The 15,507-nt window shown below is 42.0% G+C and overlaps 2 protein-coding genes across 3 annotated transcripts in view; one reads left to right on the forward strand and one right to left on the reverse strand.

The window, feature by feature from the left end:
• The window catches only part of nvd (cholesterol 7-desaturase nvd), a 98,338-nt gene that overhangs the window by 66,440 nt on the left and 16,391 nt on the right, over positions 1-15,507 (reverse strand). The gene's annotated exons all lie outside the window — the stretch shown is intronic.
• Positions 307-14,966, forward strand: spo (spook). Its single transcript, XM_022058113.2, has 3 exons — positions 307-850; positions 8,605-9,396; positions 10,363-14,966. The coding sequence occupies exons 1-3, from the start codon at positions 490-492 to the stop codon at positions 10,713-10,715; spliced, it is 1,506 nt and encodes a 501-aa protein (XP_021913805.1). The 5' UTR covers positions 307-489; the 3' UTR covers positions 10,716-14,966.

The following is a 15,507-nucleotide window of genomic DNA, read 5'->3' on the forward strand; positions in this document are numbered from 1 at the left end:
AGAAAAGTGAACAAAATAAAAATCCACAGGCTTTCTTGAGGGAGAGGTTTTAGGGGTAGCGGCAATTGTGTTCATGGTCAAGGTGAACTGATATGAAGAGCCCAAGTTACCTGACACCACTTTGAGATGTGGAACACAGAGCTGGTGGGGGAGGGGAAATAGAAGACGACGATAATGACGAGGTGGGGGAATAGGTAGGAGAGGCAGGAGGGTCATCCCATCCACGTCAGTCATTGGTGGATACTTGAGTTACGTAACGGGGATGCACAGTGGTGGACGGTGGTAGTACTTGCAGGGACAACGAGGAAGACAGGAAGATGACATAAAGAGGAGAGCAGAGTATAACTGTTGAATATTCATAAATTCCACCAGTGACAGAGTCTGAGGGGAGGGGGGTGGTGGTCCTCACAAATATAGAAGGGTGACACGCTACGTCCGTGCCCTAAACCTTAGTTGCCCTTGGCCGAGAGAAGAGGTTTTCAAGCTGCAATGGCTCTGATGGTGACTTTGGGTCTGATAGCAGTGGCCGCAGCACTTCTCGGCCTCTTGGTGGCCCTCTTGCGCGGCGACTCTAAGACACAGCATGCGAAGAGACCTCCGGGCCCAAAGCCGTGGCCCATTCTCGGCAGTCTCCACCTCTTGGGGCAGTGCGAGTCACCATTTGAAGCGCTCACCGAAGTGGGCAAGATGTACGGCGAAATCTACAGCATAACCCTGGGCACGACGCCGTGCATAGTCGTGAGCAGCTTCCCGCTCATCAAGGAGATTCTCATCACCAAGGGCTCGCACTTTGGCAACAGACCGAACTTCCTACGTTTCCACATGCTCTTCGGCGGCGATCGCAACAACTGTAAGTCTATATATAACACGTTGCATTGCTTCTGTCACAGTAGATGGACAAATATCAAGGTTCGACAGCCAGTTGATCGGGCTGATCTTACAGGACCCAGAGGTCCAATACTGTCCTCGGAGCCAATTTAGTCCATCACATTTCTCCAACATCAATTTTAATATTATCCTCCCATTTACGTCCAGGTCTAAGTGGTCTTTTCCATCACGGGGTTTCAATCAACATATGTCGTGCTCGCTTAATAGCTTTTTCTTTAATTAGTCAGAATTAGTTGTAGAGCATAAGCAAATGCTTTGTTCAGAAGCTGGTGAATTTGTGATTTAATTTTGAGGGGTTTTCAGAACGGACTAACGAGGAAAACATTTTATTACGTGGTCTCACCATTCATACTTTACGTGTTGTCAATGTTGGTCTTTGCGGTGTGGTGGCCTTATGAAGATGGAGGTAGCGTGTTTCTCCGAAACGCTTGTATCTACCTACGAGTCCACACGGCGTCATAACCCAGAAGACCAACATCGGCAACTTCACTGCTGTGAGAACCGCGAATCTCATAATGTTCTTGACATAAATGTTCGTCTTACATTTACGAAATCTTTCCATCCCAAAACTTCAAATTATTCGCAAGCATCAATCATCAATCATCCCATACGCGATGAAAGGTCAACGAATTCTTAAGCTCACGACAGGATTTAGAGTAATTGAGGGAGCATTTTCAAACCCACAAATAATCACAAAAACTGACCGTCACGGTGTAGAGGTTGGTTGGTTGGTTGGTTGGTTGGTTAGTTAGTTAGTTAGTTAGTTAGTTAGTTAGTTAGTTAGTTAGTTAGTTAGGACTTACTGACAATCCTGACTTCAGTCCCAACTTGGCAAATTTTAGAACAGTGTCTTAAAATAGGCCACTGCCGCTTCCTTCCACGCTGATTCCATCCTAACATTCTACGGACTTGAAGAAGTTATTAAATATATTGTCCCGTAATTTATATAACAACGCTTTACCAACTGCACAGGATGGTTGAAGGTTAATCGGAAATTATGTGACTCGTATTAAGATAGGCTTAACTGTACAGAGTCCAACCGAAGTGACTCAGAAGACCCACAAAATTCATCAGTAAGGAGAATTAATCAATGCAAAAATTTCTAAATTACGCTAATGATTCGCTTATTGTATGATGCTATATCAACTGCTCTGTGTAGCGGTCAGATCTATGGTTAAATTATGAATGGGACTGGAATATTCTTTTATTTATTTATCTATAGTTTATTTAACGACGTTTTTTCAGTAGCTGAGACTGTATCGCGTCGAGGACTGGAGTAGGAGGAAGAAATATTACATTATTTAGGTACTATCTATGTACGCTCCTGTAGGGGCTAAGTAAAACTACGAAAAATTTTAATCACAGAAACCGTTCCCGTCCGAGATTCCAACCAGAGATTCCCGAATGCGACTTACATGCACAATCGCTGTGCGAACCTGCTGGGATCATTTTAAATTATGGGGCATTCGTTTGTTGGTAGTTTGGAAGAATTTGATGGCTTTGCAAATCCGCTTTAAACAGTTTCCGTTTATTACTTGTGATTTTACGTTTGTCTTCGTGTTTTATTAGTGGGAACAGGGAAGTTGTTCGACAAATTCCATTGGATCCATATTCCGTTTCACAGACAGGTCTTGCTGAAATCAACAGTCTGTATTTCGACGGAAATGCAAGCTGCCGGACCCATAATCCACGTATCTACAAATTTCCATTTCTCAAACCTAGAACCAATTACGAGGGGGTCCATGGAGCCCAGTCAGAATTCAGGATATCATTTCAGAATTATTAATATTGTTTTGTGTAGTTTTATGTATCCATAAAAGGTGTTCAGTTAGTGCGAATGACGTGTAGCTATTCCAAAAAAAAATTTGCGAATGTTTTCGGGCCGCGGTCACTTAAGAACAGCCTGACAGAGTTCCACCCCTGATCGTCACAGTCCGTTCAACAGGTCATTACGGTTAAAAATTAATTACAGCCGGATGCCTTCTCCTGTGGTTTAACGGGCTTTGTTACAAAACAAACACCAGATCAGTCGGAGTAACTGCTATTAATTTTCTATCTTCAGCTGAAGAAGTTTGGGCTAACTTCATGGTGCAGTGTCTTCCTTGAAAAGCCCGCATTTATTCAGCTCTTCAAGAAATTGCCCATCCCCCATTTAACATTATATACTTGTAACTGTATCTGTAAAAGATTAACATTCTAAGGAACAAATCTTAAAGTTCGTCACAATCTTCACAAAATTCGCCATAAACTTTAAGGCCCTCTTTAATATTATCCTCCTTTATACGCTCAGGTCTCCCAGTTCGTTTGTCCCTTTCAGTTTCCCGACTACAAATTTGTATACAATTCTTATTTCCGGCCCATATCTCCTTAATGTTATCGCCCAGAGCAGTGTTCCGCGACCAGCATGCCGCGAATTTTTATAAGAAATTCTGTGTTCGTAAGTTAAAGTTAGATAAAGACAGTATCTTATATTTCGTAATCTGAATTCATTCAACACGTGTAAGGCTCTGTCACATGCCTGCATCCTTAGAGGGCATGGATTTACATGCAGATACGTATTTATGGCAATATATCGTTTCGCACACCCTCTTCGTGGGTACTTTGACAAGTTAGGGTGTGACGTAGCGGGGAATAAAGTTTGCGAAATACTGCTCTAGAAATTTAAGTGTACAAGGCAAAGAGTACGAATTATGAAACTTGATCTTCAGGTCACCAATTTTATCAACTCAGAAATCTGTTCCCCCCCCCCCCCCCCCCCGGTATATTTGAAGTTACGAAATGTGAAGTTCCCCGCTCCGTGCTAACCTTTACTGACAACCACGTGTAGGCATTGTAACGCACGTGACCACAGTCCGGTTTCAGACCCCCCAAAAACCATGCCCCCCCCCCATCATTTTTCCACTGCTCTTTAATACAACACAATGTTTTAGAAAATAAGACTCCTGAAATTAACTGTGAGAACACAATTAATTCTTCCTAAATACGTCTTCTTAAACCCAAGCGCGAAGTTCGTCCATTTAAACTGAGAATTACTTTTTGCTACAAAGTGGACAGAACTGAAGTATCCGGGTTCGCATTTAGGCCAGGTAATAACCATTCTATTGAGGAGATTATACCTAAGAGACTGCTCCTAGCATTTTCTTTTTCGCCATCACGTCCATTTTCCGGGGTAAAGCCGGCCGGGGCGTGATCCTGACCACTCAGTGCCGAGGTCAAGAATGCCTCTCCCATTAAGCGCCTAGTGGGACAGCTTTACTTTGCTTTTATACATTAACATTCATTAATTCAGTATTTTACCCAAACAATAATAACCATTAAAGCTTTATGGCGGAGACGCGTTGTGTTTTCTTTGCGGTACGGACTGATCCTACAAAAACTATTCACATGAACTTCGTTCTCAGAGGACAGCAACAATTTTATTTTATATATGAATCAGCACGAAGACCGATGACTTGGGCAAAATCACACCAGAACCCGTTCGCAAAATACCTTATTTTTTTATATATCTCTCTCTCTCTCTCTCCGCTCTCTTGTTGCTAATTGATCCGTTAAACAACCGCACACTAGCCAAATTGCGCTGCTGTGAGAATGGAAGTCCGGGTTTTCAAGGTTAATCTGGCTAGAGATCATGACTGATCTTCTCGGAACATAAATCGGCTAGTGATGCGCTGATATTCTAACGAATCACAGCCGCTCGCTTCGCATACCCGGAAGTATAGTTACGAGACTCTCGCCAGATGTCCTGCTATCGCCTCCTGCCGCTGGCTGGAATTTGTTTTCTCTGTTCTCATTTTTCATGAGGTGAAACAAGAATTTTGCTGCCACGGCAGATCAAACTTCACGTAACTCGACACTCAACAAATCAGTCACCAGTTTACACTTCATAAAGTGATGCCACATTCGACTTTGATGATTTCGCACTTCGTGTTTTGCATAATTGTGTAAATTTCCTATTCGTTTGTCGCTGGGTCTTGGTCTTATTGCATTCCTCGCATGCGCCTTCGACGAGGCTCTGCCAACAGCAGTATTCAATCCACGAGACCGAACACCGTTGGTTTTTGCTTACCACACTTACTCTGCCTTCAGCAGGTTCCGGGTTCAAATCCGAGACAAAATTCATACTCCGAAGGATGATATTTGTCACTTATTTTAAATCCTGCATATCCGTTATTCACAATTATCTTCCTATTAGACACTATGCAGTCCGTGCGTGAAACTTGAGGGTCTCATGACAATGAAAATGTCGATGTTGGTCGTCTGGACTCTAACATTGCGTGGAATTGTCATTTTACCAACGTTTCCGAATAACATGTTGAAGTTCTCCCTGAAGACGGACGAATATGTTCCTCCGAAACCCTTCTATCTACCTACAAGTCCACACGGCGCCAAACCCAGAACATGAAGACAGCGTTTATCATCCAGGGTGCAGTAGGCTACGTATTTTGAAAGGAATTGGGTTACACCGTGATATCTGGTAGAAGTTTGTCGACGTTTCAGAGATGCTTGTTGCCTCATCGTGCTGATGATGGAGGCAGAAACACCTCTAAAACGTCGGTAAACATCTACCAACCAGGCTACATGACGCGCGACATCCCAGAAAATAGTCACTGGGCTTGAAGAAAGGGAAACCGTGAATTGAACCTCGGTCATCCGCAATTTCTGTGGGTAATTCGGCTTCGTTACGCGGTCAGAGGCAACCCGGTAGGAAGTGGGACTCGCGGGAGCGCCACTAAGCAGGACAAGTCGTGGCTGGGTTATGCAAGAGGATAGAGACGTAAACATAACGGATCGGTCGCCCGCCCGCCCATCTGCCCTTGGCCTCCATAGAACTGAATTTTTCTCCCTCTCTCTCTCTCTCTCTCTCACACCAATGTCACTCATTTTTCCGATTCCATTCTTCAACGCCACTTTCCACGACAACCGCTTTATTTCGCATGAAGTGATTAGAAGGTTTCGTGTTTGGGGCGAGGATGTCAATCGATTATTCAGTAAAATTAAAATATTGCTCAAATTACACAAATAGCCGACTTCAGCTGTTAATTTTGAATACCTTGTGAGAAAGGCCAGTGTTTTAAAGTGAGAGACCCCTGTCTGTGACGCGTTCGGATTTTGGCCATCAGAGCACTGGAATCGTGGGTTCGAGCCCGCGTTTCTTTTGTGTTGTGTTGTCCTATGCAGATACAGACCACACACACACATTTCGCAGTCCAACGTCTAATGAGTTTTTCTTTTCCGGTCTGAACAAGGCAAATCGGAAATTTGTGAACGCTGAGAGTAAAAGATGCGGCAATGCCAGTAGTTTCGGACCTCTCTGCATATTAATTTCCATAAATCCACTATCAGTTGTGACAGATTCCAGTGATTGTTCTTAAAAATTAAATTTTCATGCTCACGTTGTCTGTTTCTTACAAAACATCGTAATTTCCTGTGAAGTTCTTCGAACCAATATCGAATTGTTACTTCGACATTTCTGGAAATATAAATCGCACATACACGCTGTAATTTCAGTTTAATAACAGGTAAGTTCCTTTTGAACTTCAAGCAAACAAGAGTTATACGACGGCCGACAAAACCAAAATTTAACTCAAGTCAGTTCAGTAATTCTGAAGATAAAACAGGCGGACGGACGAGGATAATACCGTATTTCCTCAATTTTAAGACGCCATCGATTGTATGACGTAATAGGTCTTCGATAAGAAAAGATGCAAAATCGATTCTTGGACGCCATAAAAAGGAAGATGGACTCCGATTTCAGAAATGTTAAAATGTGAAAAAGTGATCCTTAAAATCGAGGAAGTGCGGTGCTTATTTCAACCGATTCTCCCAACTGGTGCGCCTTGGCACTTAACTTGTCCAGTCCTCAGCGTACCACTCTCACCGAAGACTGCCCCAAATTCCTCTACCTCGCTTTGTCAGTTCGTTCACTTTCCTCATCGCTCACTCACTTTCGCCGTTATTTCTGTTCATTTGGTTCTTCAAGATCAAGGATGCCCAAACTCGTAAATAAATTGCACTTAGTTTAGTGGAACACGAGCCATAGTTCACGTCCCGCCGAACAAGCTGTAACGACGCCTTCTTCGTGCAAACTACGTAAGACAAACGCGTAGTTGGGAGCTGATGTACGTCTGCACTTTCTATTATTTCCGAAACAACTGAAAATATTTGGTATTTTTGACACGACACCAAAAGTTGCTAGGCGAATTTAATTTTGATTCCTATAGATTTAACGTATATGCTGATGATGTTAATTTACTGGGGGACGATATGAATACAATAAAGAGGAACGCAGAAGATTTACTAGAGGCTAGTAGACAGGTGGGGTTAGAAGTAAATTCAGAAAAAAACTAAGTACATGTTAGTATCTCGTCATCATAAGACAGGCGGGCAAAATTATCTTAGGGTGGCTAATAAATCCTTTGAAAGGGTTACAAAGTTCAGATATCTGGGAACAACAATAACAAATCAAAATGACACTCATGAGGAAGTTAGGAGGAGATTAAATTCTGGAAATGCTTGCTACTTCTCAGTTCAAAATATTTTGTCTTCCCGTCTGATTTCTAAGAACCTGAAAATTAAAGTATACAAAACAATAATCTTGCCTGTTGTGTTGTATGGGTGCGAAACATGGTCTCTCACCCAGAGGGAGGAACACAGATCGCAGGTGTTTGAGAACAGGGTGTTGAGGAGGATATTTGGGCCTAAGAGGGAAGACGATGGGGCATGGAGAAAACTGCATAATGATGAATGAGATAGGCGGGGCGGGGCATGTAGCGCGCATGGATGAGACAAGAGGTGTGCACCGGGTACTGGTTGGGACACCTGAAGAGAAGAGACTGCTGGGGAGACCTAGACGTAGATGGGAGGATAATCTCAGGCGGGATCTATGGGAGATAGGAGTCGAAGGAGACTGGATTTTGTTGGCCCAGGACAGGGTCCGGTGGAGGGCTTTGGTTAATTCGGTGATGAACCTTCGAGTTCGGTAAACCATAGAGTTAGTTAGTTAGTTATGGATTTAACGTAAACGCAAGACGCTGAACATTGACTTCCATCTAACGCCGAAGTCGAGTTTTGCCTCTGCGATGCAAAGACGACGTTCTTAGTTAAACACGGATACACAGTCTATTTTCGACGAAGTGCTTTGTTAAGTACGTCTGTAAGGCGTGGTACTTAATTAAGCACAATACACAACTTCTAGGCCCGTCTACGTGAGATCCCGCGTTCAAATCTCAAACCGGAGACAGACAATCCTGAGTTCTTTTGTGGTTTACATCAGTCCCTCCTGGCAGATGCCAGGGCAGTACCTTGAATTTGGCCACGACACTTCCGTCCAAATCCCTCCCAGTTCACTATTCACTGATTCTACGCTGCATAGTCTGGGCTACTGTCAGACTACCGAAACCACAGGACACGAACATGATAATTTAATAGTATCTTAAGTAACAAGGCCCGTTTTCTCATTCACATCAGCTGCAGAGATCTGTAGAAATTCCTCCTCCGTGACGAAACTCAGACGGTTAACCGCAGGACTCCCGCTACGAAATCGGGTCCAGTTTGCGGTGGACAGAGTGGAACGTGGACATCCTTTTGCGATTACGTAAACTACCATTCCACCCATGTCCCATACCAGGACACCAGAAACACTAATTAAATCTAATCATCATTATCAGCAGCAGCATCCATCTGAGGCCGAGTACTTAAAGACTTTATCCATTGCAGCCTTGGCACTGTGCGACTGGTCCGACCTGCAGAAGACCCGGAGGAACATCGCCCGCTTGTATTGCTCCCCACGCTTTGCTTCCGTGCATTACGACAACCTGGACCACGTGGGCTGTGCCGAGGTGGTCGAGTTCCTGGCCGAACTGTCACGTGTCACGAAGGAGACACGAGAATACAAGGTCAAACCGCTGATCCAGGCAGCCTGCTTCAACATGTTCTCTCAGTACATGTGCAGCACCCGCTTTGCCTACGACAACACCGCCTGCGCCAAAGTGGTCCGCACTTTTGATGATATCTTCTGGGAGCTCAACCAAGGTTATGCCGTCGACTTCATGCCTTGGCTGTCGCCTGTTTACAAAAACCACATGCGTCTCATCTGCACATGGTCACAAACAGTGCGTCAGTTTATTCTGTCCCACATCGTGGACCGACAACGGCTCGCACTGGACACTTCCGAAGAGCCGAGGGACTTCACAGATGCTCTCCTCATGCACCTCCAAGAAGATCCAAATCTGAGTTGGGAACACATTATCTTCGAACTGGAAGACTTCTTGGGAGGCCACTCTGCTGTAGGAAACCTCGCCATGCTGACACTGGCAGCCGTGGTACGTCACCCTGAGGTCGCCAAGAATGTTCAGAAGGAAGTGGACGCAGCCACAGGAGGGTCGCGTAACGTAAACTTGTTTGACAAGACAGTAATGCCCTACACAGAAGCCACTATCCTAGAGGTCCTGAGGACTTGCTCGTCACCCATCGTGCCACACGTAGCGACGCAGGACACAACCATTGCAGGTACATATTAATTGTTCAGTACACCCACTCTCTCGCAGGTAACCCATAATTTTCAAGGTCCGTGTTGTATTTAAATTGTTGGCTGCATTTAAAAAAATAAAATATTAAACTTGATGTCATTCTTTAGTTTAGTCATGTTAACTTCCGAATATTATACGGACAATTCTGGAGCTTGGTGCCTGGGATCTGTCCTTTACGATGACGCATACAGAAATTGTTTTCTTTAAATCAGAGTTTGACAACCTGTGGTCCATGTAACATATTCTGGTCCCCAAATTCAAGATGGCGTTATCTTGCGTTGATATAAATATTTCAAGAGCTAGGGAAACAATAATACAGTGCTAGCAGTCTTTTTTCATTACCTTTCAGCGACTTCGATTAAATATTTGGGAACAACGGTAAAAAAAAAGCCATTCGCGAGGAAATCACGAGTATAATAAATTGGGACAATGTTTGTACGCATCTAATTTGAGAACTTTTGCCTTCTTGCCTAAAGTCTAGAACCGTAAAAATTAAAAAAATAGCCCACAAAACTAAACTTTTACATGAAATCTCACATATAATTTTATCTGTATGGTATAAAAATTTGGTCTTTGTCGCCCTAAGGGAATGATAGTCTGAGCGTGTTTCGACGGAAACTTTTTTAAAACTAATAGTTCTTTAATCTGCACACACACCTTTAAATTGCGTATTTAGTTTATATGCACGTGTAGTTAATTATGATTACGTATCTTCTATTTTAATAGAACACAGAGGCGTCATAATAGAAGTAAAAGTTTTAAAAAAGGCAATAGGAATTGAATTTGTGCCACGCAATGGGAGACTGGCAGCGTACTTGTCCTAGGAAATCCATGAATATCTGCCTGACAGAGGGTAAATGTAAAAAGTTAAAAATAAGATACCCTCCCGTCATTCTACACGCATTTCAACTGAACCTTGGTCAAAAGTTGCGTCCGACTGTTTCAGGATACCCTGTGGCGAAAGATACTATGATTTTCATCAACAATTACAATCTCAACCACAGCGAGAAATACTGGGAAGCTCCCAACGAGTTCCGTCCTGAGAGGTTCATCGCGAGTGGCAAAGTAAGCAAGCCCGAGTACTTCATCCCGTTCAGCACCGGCAAACGCACCTGCATCGGACAACGGCTAGCGCAAGGATTCACCTTCATACTAATTTCCTCCATCCTGCAGTACTATGACGTCACTTCTTCAAACGTGGCGTCCATTCGCACATATCCGGCCTGCGTTGCAGTACCCATGGACACATTTTCGCTAATTTTCACGCCCAGAAATTCTGCGTTTGTGCAATCCATTTAGTGTAGTCTCTCTGACCTTGTAAGTTCATGCCAAACATGTAGGTGGGCCTACATACATCGTCGTCATAAATAAATGCCATATCTCGTATACGGACTCTCTGCAATACATACCAAGCAATTTTGGGTTCACTTAGGGGAACAAATCAGCAACAAAGAAAATTCTTGATCGAAGGAATTTGTAGCCGGTCCCCGTTACGTGGTCTTGATCCTTGAGTTCGAGCCGCGACGATTGCTTACAAGTAGGCAACTTTACGGCGAGAACTTCCTAGTAAGCGAGCCAGGTGAAAAGTGGAACGGTCTAGCGTTGCCATGGCAACTACAGTGCGCATGCGTCAAAGTCATAATTCTTCCCAAGTGTCGGCTTGTTCTCAGGCTCTAGAATCTAGGTTGGCGTTAATATACTTGTTACTGTTGCAAACGACCTCAGAAAGACAGTCGAAGCTTCAGACTATTAGTCTATATGGCTGTGATTCATCGGAGAATAGCAAATGAGTCTTTTTTCCCCGAGTTAAAAGGTAATTTCATTTGACTACATTTTCATTGCAGTTAAAATATCGTGGTACTTTCATTTGCAAACAAACGAAGGTTCTTATCTCAGCAAGCAAAATGTATGTCAAATGCAATAAGGGTAATGAAATTCAAACACTTTGAATGGTTCAGCGATACAGAATCTGTACTAAATCATTTTGTTTTATATAGAAAACTGTGAAAAGTCGAATCGTGTAGAAATGAATTGGAACGTACGTACTGAGGCATTCTGTATATTGGTTCGCGAAGTCCGAAGCAAGTCACTAATTATTTAATTGTACCTTGTACTGCTGAGCAATTCAGCCGTGAATGTGTGCAGCTAAGTGTAAGAGCACACTTCATCAAGGACGGCTTTCGCAATCCACTCTGCGGTGGCAGAACCCAAACGTTCAACACCGCTAATACCAAAGCACACCATTAAGCACGATCTTGGAGCCAGTTCGACCTACTTCCCCATGCTCACAGCCAAATTAATCACCGAGGTGACCGATTTCAATTACGTTTTCCCACCAAAATTCAGAATTTTCACGCCATCGACAAGTCCAGCCCATGAAAACAATCTTATTTCAATATTCCAACAACATTACGTCGCCCCGTCATTCATAACCCTTTATGGATCGGTGCTAGGCGCAGGAATGGGTTTATGTTCCAATTTATTCCCCAGTTTTTAAATTAACACTATGGAGCAGCTAGTCAAGAAATTGCCCGCATTTTACAGAACCCACAGCTTCATTACCGTGTTCATAAGAGCCCACCGCCGTCCCCTATCCTGTGCCACGTACATCTAATCCACACTCTCCAACACTTTCCCTAGGATCCATTTTAATATTATCCTTCCAGCTACGCTTAGGTGTTCCCGGTGATATTTCCCCCTCGAGGCTTTTCAACGAAAACTTTGATGCATTTCTATCTTCGACATGCCCCCTATATGCCCCGCCCACATCATATTCCATCATCCGATCATCCTGATAATATATTTGGTGAAGAGTACAAGTCACGGAGCTCCACGTTATGCAGCTTCGATCCTCTTATGTTCAAATACTCTCCTAAGCCCCCTCTACTCAAAAACAACCTGGGATATTCCTTGACGTGAGAGGCTAAGTTTCACATCTGTAAAAACTGGCATTCACATTCTAAAATTAATATTAACAGTTTAACATAGCAGAAAACTGCAAACTGACTATAATTTTGTGCAAAAATGAGCACGTACGACTGAAACTTGTAAAATTAAGCATCGCAGAAATCGCACGTGACGTTGCTGTGAAGGCAAGAGCTGTCACAAAATGGACACGTGAAATTTTAGAGCGAAATTTAAACACGTGTTTTACGGGATCGTCATCTTCTTTACCTGAAGGACAATTTTTCAGATTTTAAGGCGTCCGTATGCCAGAATTTAGTTAAAAGAAAAGATTTTTATAAGAGATCGACCTTTTTTTATCTCTAGGTGGTTTAACGGATGACTTAAATACGTAACTTGCGTAGTGCCGAGCTGTCAATAATGAAACTGACGGCCGTGGCCAACTTGATGTGTTACTCGGCATTTCCTTGAAATGACCTCGGAAAACCACGTATAAGCTGTCAGAATGGCAGGTACTTTGATCGACATTTGAATCCGGTACTTACAGAATACGAAGCAGGAATGCTAACCACTGAACAGCGAAGTTTGTTACTTAAATTACTGATTTCTAAGTTTTCGTAGAAACGTGGTCTTCGCCAACTCTTATCTTCACTCACAGATGTTAAATTCTATATAGGCTCTAGAGCTGTCATTTAGTCGTGGCTTATTTTACAACACTGTGACAACAGCCAAAGGTTTATTAATCTTCACACCGAGTACAAGAATGCAATGATAGGCAGCCTATGGGGAAATTTGGTAGCGGCATTCTTTCTGTTATAAAGTAACCTGGCTTGATAGCTCCAGGGAACGCGGTCAAAGACCTCATCGAATTGACCAGTTCAGTCCACATCTCATGGCAAGTATCAGAGTGCGATGTGTTCGCTGGTTGCATATTTTACAAGGACAGTGTTCAGTAGTGCCCCGTTTGTCTTAACGCGCAAAACATCGATGTTATTTCCGAACAAACTTCTATTAAAACGGTATTCGATGTTGCTATTAAGCTGCTTAGCAATAATTCTATATATTTCTGTAACCTTCCAAGTGTTATGAACAAGATAAAACGTCTTGAAACCAATCAATCAAAACAAACTTAAACTCTGTCTGAATCGACCGATTTGCAATTTTTACACAATAAACATTTTAAGTTGCTAGATAAAATAACTTGTAAAAAAAACTTTAGACTACGCATGGAAACAAGCTAGGCTCGATCCTAGGACGAAAGTAGTTAGAGTCAGTGTCAGATATGTTTTTTAGCCCTCGTGTGTACTACATGTTCCACCCATCTCATCTTCCTCGAGTTGACCGCCCTAATAGTATTCAGAAAAGAATACCAATTACGAAGCTCCACTGGCTTATAAATTAATTCCTGCTTCACCAAATATTTTTGTCAGGATCCTATTCTCACCCTCAACATGAGTTATTCCTTTAGAATGAGAGACAGACTTAATTAACATTTAAAGTTAAATGTTTATCACATCGTAGTGTCATTTTATGTTTATATTTTTGAATGAGGAACCATAAAACCTGTGTCTTAAAAGCTCATATTTCAATAATTTTTTTTCATTTCCAGCTGAAAGGGCCCAATCCTGTGTAATTAATTTCTAATTATAAAGAGTATGCAACCTCTCAACTTGCCGATTGCAACTTTGCTAACCTGAGCGTGTGTAATGCGGGTCACTGTACAGAAGAACGTGGGAGTAACTAGTTGACACAAACACGAACAACACCGTTACAAAATACAACCTCTGAAAAACTTTGTACATAATCCTCGTGAAACACGTGTCGTATCATAATTATGCGTGCAGTGGCGGAATTACGCGAGGGCGAGCAGGGAAATTGGCCTAGGTGGAGGCAGCTCTTCTGTCTCGAAATAAATCTGATGACTGGTACACAGTTTATCATTAAGACTAGTAGTACGCCCATCAGCAATGTACAACGGCAGGCCTGCCAGTGCAGTTCAAATTCAAGTCTCATTTTCTCTCGATTTCATTTGATTTAAACATCAAGTCGTGGAAATTTGTCCTGGAGCACGAGTACATTCATATCGATGATTCAATATTATATGATATAAATAATGCCTAGAAAGGTATCGATTATGTATTATTTTCAATTCAGTAAGCATTAAAAATGTGATCTTTGTTGCCTCATTTCTCTATTGTATACAATAAATCATGACGCTACAAACAACTTTTGTGATTAAGTGAATATTATTTACTAATTTTATGAAAAGAGTTTTCATTCAAGTATTCTTTAACTGATAAAATAATTCGATAGCGCTAAGTTTATATAATGTTCAAGAACTGAGTATGTAGTTGTAAATTATTGTACTTAGGAACTAACGATATTCACTATTATTACATTTAAATACAGTATAACACACATGATATTACTTACACTGAAGTACCTACATTTTATATGTTTAGATCAATCATTACCGGTAGGTAGCGTTTTGCTAGACTTTAAAATGATGTACATAAGTTATTCAATGCTATCCTTGTGTTTAAATTCGTAATGATTCTTTTTAAATCCTTGTGTGTTTTCTTTGTAACAGTCACATTTGAGATTGGCTGCATGCTGCATTGTAAATAAATGTCATCATATACTTTATCATTTGCTTTCTTTAAGCCCTGTACCATTCTTTCGTTACTTTCCCCGTTCCAATTCAAGGAGACCATCCTGTTTTGATAAATTACGTAATTTTCCTCAAACCCTTCATGTGAAACAGTGTCGTACATGAGACTTCCTTTTCCGAACACTCGTGCTGATTTCTTTATCCCAATTTTATACAGATGTGAAAACACGAAAATTTGTACCACTTCGATTAAAACTAGAGACATAAAATATAAAAGTGTCATTCTTTATTGTACTGCCATTATCGACTCCTGGGAACTGTACGAATGCACATGATTAATAAACAGTGTACAGGAGGGTTCATAAATAGATTGAACACCTGTATTTCACACTTCGTCATAATTACTTCTTGGGAGTGTTTAATGTCTTTATTAGTTCCTTCATAGTTACATTATTCCTTAAATTCTTATACATTAACAGATTCAAAACTATTCTGACGTAATGAATCCTTTAGTTCGAGTGCACTTAGCAGGACTCGAGGCCTGTACATCAGAGGACAACATATCGCGGAAGGTAG

The sequence above is a fragment of the Zootermopsis nevadensis genome, unplaced genomic scaffold (assembly GCF_977971745.1).
Source record: "Zootermopsis nevadensis isolate Lab colony 2312 unplaced genomic scaffold, Znev_1.0 Znev_ptg000002l, whole genome shotgun sequence".
NCBI classification, from domain to species: Eukaryota; Metazoa; Arthropoda; class Insecta; order Blattodea; family Termopsidae; genus Zootermopsis; species Zootermopsis nevadensis.